Source organism: Geospiza fortis, unplaced genomic scaffold, assembly GCF_000277835.1.
Source record: "Geospiza fortis unplaced genomic scaffold, GeoFor_1.0 scaffold130, whole genome shotgun sequence".
In the NCBI taxonomy this organism is placed as follows: Eukaryota; Metazoa; Chordata; class Aves; order Passeriformes; family Thraupidae; genus Geospiza; species Geospiza fortis.
In genome coordinates, this window is record NW_005054300.1 from 8,974,167 (window position 1) to 8,982,364 (window position 8,198).

At 42.1% G+C, this 8,198-nt stretch overlaps 1 protein-coding gene across 1 annotated transcript in view; it reads left to right on the forward strand.

Moving 5' to 3' along the window:
* Positions 1 to 7,353: 7,353 nt before the first annotated feature.
* Positions 7,354 to 8,198, forward strand: part of SLC16A12 (solute carrier family 16 member 12) — a 16,672-nt gene continuing 15,827 nt past the window's right edge. Inside the window, exon 1 of the mRNA XM_005416464.2 lies at positions 7,354 to 7,547. Within this exon, the coding sequence (XP_005416521.1) occupies positions 7,438 to 7,547 (110 nt within the window). The 5' untranslated portion in view covers positions 7,354 to 7,437. The remainder of the gene's footprint in view (positions 7,548 to 8,198) is intronic.

Below are 8,198 nucleotides of genomic sequence, written 5' to 3' on the forward strand. Positions count from 1 at the left end.
CCCCCTAAGACAAATAATAGTCACAGTGACAGTTTGCTATCGTATGGTGCATATTATCCATTAGAAGAGCAGGCATGGCATCAAGGATCCTAATAGCTTTGTTTCAGAACATAAGCTTGTGTGAACAAAAGGAAATAACCTGCCTTGCCTTTCCATGCCTGATTAGCTTTGGCAAATATTGCACATTGAAGATGATGATGAATTGACGCTATCAGCAGCACTAAACCATCAGATAAATACAGATAACCTTCTGGATAACTTGTTCTCTAGGTACAGAATTTGTTTTCTAAAATAATCATCTCCTTTCCTTTTAGAAATCACTTGTGTAGGATTCATATCTTGAAAATTAACTGTGAAAGGTATTTTTTCTGTGTGAATTGTTAAAAACCCAACAATGCCACTTGGGCTCTGAACTCTTCAAGATATAAGAGAATACTAATAAGTTCCTGATCCAGAGAAGTGCACAGATCCTTGAACAGATAGCAATGACAGAGAAAAATTATTGTACTATCACATATTTAAGCTTAACAGTAAATAAGTGTTTGAAGAAATGTTTAAGCATCATTAATGATATAATACAAAACTCAAAATTAACAGATAAATGTAATGTAATTATAAGTAAATAAAAAACCAACCGAAAAACCATATGTTTCTACATTAGGAAAATGTAGGGATATTGAAAAATTGAGAGATACTAGAAAAATAGCAAACATCAGAGACATTTCTGACACATACATATGTTGACATCATAAGATGGAACATGTGTGACCACAGCCATGCTAAGGGTGTGCTCACTGACAGTCTCAGCTCAGATTTCAGGAACAGACATGTACTCAGGGAAAATTGTCTGGCTCTCTATTCTTTTCATCACAGTGAGAAATGAAATGCCTGTTTAAAAGCCCTTAAGCGTGTCAATCAAAAATGCACATTTTCAGGTGAAGTTAAAGTCAAGCTTTCTCTGCAAAGGTGTTTTGCTACAAAAATATTCTTTCACATTTTTTACCCTCTGTAGTTAAACTGCATTATTTAAGGACTGACCTAGCCAGGAGCTATGTAAAAGAGTCAAGAGGGTTCCATTATCATTTGCTTAGCCTTTTCTGTAGATCCCTTCTGTCAGGCTGTTGGTTTTCTGTAAGCCCCACACAATGGTTTTAAGAGACAAGGGATGTTCACCTGGCATTTCTCATTACTGACACTAACTACTCCTGCTGCAGCTGCAGCTGCAGCATTTGATTTAGCAATTTCTGGCAGCTTTGACAAATTTAGGAGCCAGTGTGGCAAAGTGATTGCTGTTGGAGGCAAGCATAGTCCTTCCCTTCCCAGTGACTCCTTGTTGCAGGAGCAGCTAAAGAACATTGTGCTGCTCTACAGCCCTTCCTTTTGCCATCTTATTCATGTTTCAGCTCTTAGTATTTTAACTTTTTGGGTAAATGAGTCTTCTAAACTCTTGCTCTTTTTTGTGTCACCCCACTCACCTGTGCCCCTCTCTGGCACCTCCATTCTCTACCAGCTGCTCAGCATCCCTTTGCTTTCCAGACTGCTTTTCCTGTCCATCTGTCTCCAGCAACCACCTCCCTCAAATGCATTAACTGAAGCAAACAAAGAACATTTGCTGTTCAGCATAGTGATGGGAGTTAATAAGCTGGGCTGTTACACATTTCATCTTCTCTATCTGGATACATTTTGGATGGAGGGCAAGTTTTATCAGATGTTTGTATGATGCCCAGCCCTGTGACACTGCTCTATGATTATAAGCCCCAAAGTACTACTGCAAAAAAAATAGATGATTAATGTTGCTTTTATTTGGTATCATAGGGAAATCCCTCCTAAAATATATAAAAATGGTTACACATTTTCAAAATAAAACATCCAGATTTATTCAGGAATAATATGGATAAAGAACTGGAAAAAGTATGAAGCACTTACTACAATCTGTCTTAATGTGCTTCTTGTCTTAGTGTTATGGCAGCAGTTAAAAGTCAGGTTGGATTTTAGTTTTGTTTGGGGATTTTTTTAGGTATTTGTTTGTTTACTTCGATTCTGGTACAATTCCCTAAATGAACTTTCAGGTAAGCAGTTCTTTTTTTAACCATTTGTAACAGTGCTGGAATGATACTGGTTTTATGGAGGTCTGAGAAGCAGAATGTGCACCCTGCTTGTAAAGACGTGCATAATCTGCAAGATTACTCACTCACACAAGGAATATTTCCATGGATTCATCAGCCATTCTTTTCAGAAAAACACAAACTTTGTTTTTGTCTAGAGACTGGACAGACACACATTCAAACAGAGAAAAGCTGACAATATAGAGTGACAGCCTTAAAATGTTCAATGGAGTTATTTTTATTTAGGAACATAGGGCTACAGAGAACCTCTTGGGTTGTTTTTAAACAAGTCAAAGTCATAATCATATAATTCTTGATAAATAGACTCCGCTGAAATCAAAACAAGCTGTTCTTTTTGAGTTAAATAGCTAACTTAGGGTACAGAATAGGACAGCTGTTGACTGGAGAAAACAGATTAGATTAGAAATAGTGTTTGCATCCCAAGAGCTGTGCAGCATTGAAGTCTTTATTTTCCATGTAGTTAAGAACAATTTAGGATTTAGCAGCCTGCCAGAATTTTGGCTGTAGTGCCTACCATGATATGCAATTGCTAGTGTGGAAGTATGGGGAAGCAAAAAAGGCTGGAAAAGTGGCTTGTTTTTTCCAAACAGGAAAAAAACCAAAAAAGAGTGCCTCCTTTTCTCCTAACTAGACCTGTCAATAGAGAGTTTGCAGCTGTCGGCATCTTCTGTGCTCATATCAAATACCATGTCCCATTTAAATGTGCTCTACTGTATAAGTTAAGGTAGCTAGCCAGCTTCTGGGAAGGACTCTGGTCAGTGGTCAGATGTGGTCATCCTTGATCCTTCAAGACACGCAAAAGCAATGAACTCTTTCAAAAGCTGTAAAATATTTAATCTTACACTCCATTGTCCCACAGAACATGCATATTTTTGTTAGCTAGCTTTTCCCTTCTTCTCTCTTCCTCTTCTGTCTTCGATACTCATATCACACCCTTTTTGTTTTTTCTTTTATTCATAGTTCTTTAGTTTGTTTATTTTTCATTTCATTGAAGATGCAGCAGTCAAAGGGAAAAGAAAGCAGGAGAGTATTAAAACAAGAGGTCAACATGAATGTAGCAAGTGCCTAGAAATAATATTTGGTGCAATCTGAAGAACAAGAAAGAAGAACTGGCCTAGAGCTATGTGAATAGTAAATACAAGAAGATAGTAATCTGCCCTAGAATTAAGTGGGTAGGTTAAATGTAGTAAATATATGCAATTCTGTTACCTTTCACGCATTAATGAATCTTCTCCAGCTATGCTTAAACTGCTTTATACTTGTTCATAAAATTCAACCGCATGGATGTTCTTAGAGTGACTTTGAAAGCTGTGTGTGTTGTTGTTCACCAGAGAAGTGCAGTTTAAATTCATTGGTGTGCATGAACCTGTTCTGGAAGCGTGTCCTGGCATTCTGGGCACAGAGACTGTCACAGGCTTCTCAGGCCTCTCCCACCCCATCTTCATGGTAAAGGCAGCAAATGGCACATACAGTTTAAATATTTGGATGTATCTCACACTGGTCCAGAAAGAAAATTCTAGATAAGTCTCTTTCTCATTTTTCTGACATGTAGATCTCTGCATTATGGAACAGGTAAAAGTAAGTGTTGGATTCTGTGCTTACTTATGCTGGTAATACATATCTGGGCCAGCTCCGTTGGGATAAACTGCACAGAATGCAGTTCTGAAAGAAACTGCAAGGCATCTAAACACATAGAGCCATTTTGATTTTGTATAATCAGGATAGGGTGAAGAATAAGAAAGTAGTGGAGTGGGACTCCCACTATGGTCTGGGACCTGTGTTCCTGCTGTAGGGCAGCTGTGATACAAACCTCACCCTGTGCCTGTTCCTATGGCTGAAGCTGTATCCCTCTGCAAATGGAGCATTTCCAAAAGCATCCAAACTGTCAGGCACTGGAGGTGGTATTTCTTGAGACGAGGGAGTTGCCAGCACTGTAAATAGATCAGGTGGACAAGGTAGGCTGGCCACAGTGACTGTACCTGCTGTTCCTCTGTCCTTTGTCATACAAATACTTTGCATCTTCACGTTGTTGTGATATAATTATTGAACGAATTACTTCAAAGAAGGAAGCCTTTAGGGTGGCAGGAGAGGTGGGCAGAGGGAGCAGCAAGCACTTTGCTGGCTGTGAGCTGTTTAAAAGGTCAGGGGCTCCTGTGGCTGTGCTGGCTGGTTGCTAAGCTGCCGTGGATTTTTGTGCTCCTTTTCCTGGCAAAAGAGACCTTGTGATGAGGTGCAAGGTTATGGCAGTGCCTTTTTAGTAATCTCACCCCCTCCTTTCTGCTTGCTGAGTGACTGGGTAAGGGAGGTGCTCTCAGGAGCACCTGCTTTCTTTTTAGGCTTCTCAAAAACAGCTGCTGAAGTAAGTGATAGTTATTTATCCTGCCAAATTAAACCTAATGTTTTAACTTGGGGGAACAGAGTTACTGTTTAGTGAGCTGCCAGGGCACATTGGGTAACTAAGGCTTTCTGAGGGATCAGCAGCATTTGTACCATCTTCACCCCACTTGCATCTTCTTTGAACTCACAGAAAAGCACATTTACTTAGTGCTTGGGTGAAAATTATCTAGCAAAGTATAGAGCTGTTTAATGAGATTATATTTTAATCATGCATTCCTTCAGCTGTCTCAAGCAGCAGGAACTTTCATGTACATCTGAGATATGTTATAATAGCAGCCAATGCTGCCAGGCCTTACAGTGGAGCAAATATTCAAAAAATAGTCATCCTATAACAAATATTCAAAAATAGTCATCCTATACCAGAGAAGTTGAGAAAAAGATGCAACATGAGAGCAAACTGGCGTTTGGGAACGGGGAGGATATGATTGCTGAGATAAAGTGTGCTTTCTTGCTGTTCAACTTCATTTACAGAGTCCACAGCCTGTACTATCATCCACCATATAGATAATTAGAAAACAGCACTGGGGTGTAAGCAAATGAAATTTCCTACCCTTCGAATAAAATTGTCAGGTTGACATAATAAGTGCTTTTAGACATGTGCAGCAACAAGAAAGGTAATAATTTAACTTGCCTTTCAGTGGCTGTGAAAGGCACAGCACTCCTTGAAGCAAGTGGGGAGTCAAGGAGATGAGGTCTGCACTAATCTGCTATGGGGAGGCTGAGTGGCCTTTTCATGTTGGCCAGGCATTTTTTATAATATGGTTGTTTTCAGTTGCTTGTAATCTCATTAAATGTTTGCTGGCAGGGTTCTGGGAAAATAACAGCAAGTAACCATGTAACCAAACACCTAATCTATGTTTACTTAGCCTGATATGCCATCAAATTCTTCCCAAGTACGTTAATGTACAGCTGAAAATGTGAACTCAGCCCTGAGCTGAAGCTTGCCTAGAAAGTTGGACCAGAGATCCAGGCTGAGGCCATGCCACCCAGCTACTGTTTGTGCATTAAAATTAGTTAGGACTCTATATGTGCAGATTCTGAACATTTTTTGTATATATTTCTTCTTATTGAAGGGTTATCGTTATCCATTCTGGCATTTGGAAGTTCCTCCTCCACCCTAAATAATCAAAACTTGAAAAAGAAAACCAAACCAACCAACCAACCAAACAAAAAAAAAACACCCACCAAAGGAAAATAACCCCACCAAACCAAATCCTTCCCCCCTTCATTCCTGTAGAAGGGGCAATAAAAGATACTGCTCAGACCCAAAATAAGGAGCTTCTCCTTGCAAAGACTCTGCAGAAGTGCTCAGGATCCCCCTGTGATGGATCCCCCTGTGATGGATCATGCTTATGCAAACTCCACCTAACTATATTACTAAGCTTTCAACATGTTGTTTTTTTTCGTCATGCCTGTTTTCTTCTATTTTGCTCACCTTTGAGTTTGGCAGCGTGTATATGTTTTCTTAAAATAATTCTGGTTTTGGTTTTGAGCTGCAACTCTGGATATCTCAAGGAGGTCACTGATGGAACCCTTTCAAAGGTTCAGATGTGGTGGTGTTTAGGGCTAGTTCTAGAGTGTCTTGCTATTTTGGGTCAGGAAGCTCTGGGCTTTGCAGAGTCAAGCCTTGAGTATCACCTGTCTGAGCAGCTTCAAGGATTGAGGATGCACAGTGTTAACCATGTAGCTTCTTTCTTGAATTGCCATTTTAAGTGGCTCTGTAGCCCTCTGACCTGCCTTAACAGGTAACACTTCTGGAAACCTGTGGTTCTCGTCAGTGGGAATCTTGCATTCTCAGCATCTGTTGTAGCTAGGTGAGATGGAAGGTATTTGAGCTTTCTCTTCAAGCAAAACTGAAAGGCATCCCAGATATTCTGCTTATGTCTTACAAGTCTTTGATCCATCCAGAGGCTAAGGGCTTGCTGGTGATGGCAGAAACATGGGCTGAAATCTGGCATTGACAGCCAGCACTGCATGTTCCTGCACTGAGAAAATTAGGGCACTTCAGGTCCCCTGGCCGAGCCCTGCCATTCAGTCACTGATGCAAAAGGACTGAGGGCTTTTTGTTGGTCCCCTTAGCAAAGCACACGACTCAGTTACTCACCTAGGGTGCATCCAGTGGGTGTCAGTGGGTCTCCTGCAGCACCCAGTGTGTGTTTAGAGACAATCTAATGGCCTGGATGCAGATACAGTTTTGATTTAAGTGATTAGGAGAGGGGGACAGGCTAGCTCTAACCTTCTGTGAACTGTCCATGCTCACAAAATTAAGTTGCTGTGTCCTGCTGATTACAGCTTTCATTTGAGGTTTAGCTTGTGAGAATACAGAGGTCATCTTATCATCAGATCTGCTCTGATTGTGGAGTAAATATTCCCTTCCCGTACAAAGGTGAAAACTGTATTCTCTCAAACAAAACTTTTGCACTAAATTGTGTACAAGAAAGAGTAGCTAGTTTGAGTCGAGATTGCAATTGGAAATACAGTTCAGGCCAGGGATGGATGAGTGGGGAGGCTGCTGGAAGTGAACGAGGACTCGCAGCAGTAAAGTGACTTGCCCATGTATGCAGTGACACGCAGGGGAAGAGGGTATTGTGCGCTAGGACGCAAGTGCTGGACAAACCACCCAAATTATCATGAAAAGCATGACACCAGACACTGGCTCAAATTCTGATGGCCCTCTTGGTTCCAACAAATTTTCATAAACTGCATGTGAAAGAAGTGCTCCCTTTCTGCAGTAGGGATGGCTGAGGCAGTGCCATTCCCAGCCATTCATGTTACAGCGTGTGCAGTGTGGCTGACATCGGCTGTTTCTCTCCGCAGATGGCCGCAGCCCCATGTGCCCAGCAGACCGGGCCCGCGCCGGCCGTGAGGGCCGCAGCCAGGCGCTGTCCCTGAGGCGAGGAGCGCAGGCACCGCCATGGCCTCATCCCACCGGGCCCGGCACGCCGGCCCTCCCGACGGAGGCTGGGGATGGATGATTGTTGCTGGCTGCTTCCTCGTCACGATCTGCACCAGGGCCGTGACAAGGTAAAGGCACTGCTGCTTGTCTTGCTGGCCTCTTGTGGCATTAGCTTGTTTTTCTTTTCCTTTTCTTAGGAAAAGTGTTTGTTATCTCCTGAAACCCCTAAGGCTGCTGGGGCGACCAAGGGATTATGAGCCCTCTGGCTTTAGTCTCGCCTCCTCTGACAGCTGCTCTAGCTTTCAGCACCCGCTCCTTGATTTCTTACAGAATCAAGGCCAGGGGCAGGTAGAGCTATTTCAGGCTGTGGTGGTTTGCTGGGGAGGGAGGAATCATGTGGGGTCTCTTTGGGTTCACTGTGTCCCTCTGACCCCACAGCCGTAATAATTTTTGCCAGTCCCAGTGAATTTACATGACTCCCGAGTCAATGTGAAAATCATGTGAATATCCTCTTCTCCTACTGCGAGCATTTCAGGTACTGTCCTGACTAAGAAGGTCCAAGCCCTAGAGTAGAGACCCCTCTCTGCACCCTTCTGGTATCCGAAATATGCAGAATATATTTTCTCGAAATAGAACAGGAAAGAACAAGAACTAGACTGCTGCCTTGCATAAAAATAATGCAATCTAGGGTGAGATTGCTTTCACAGTGACTTTGATGTCGACTGGAGATAGAGGAGCCTGGTTTGTGTGAACATGGACAATTTAGCTATATTAAGCAG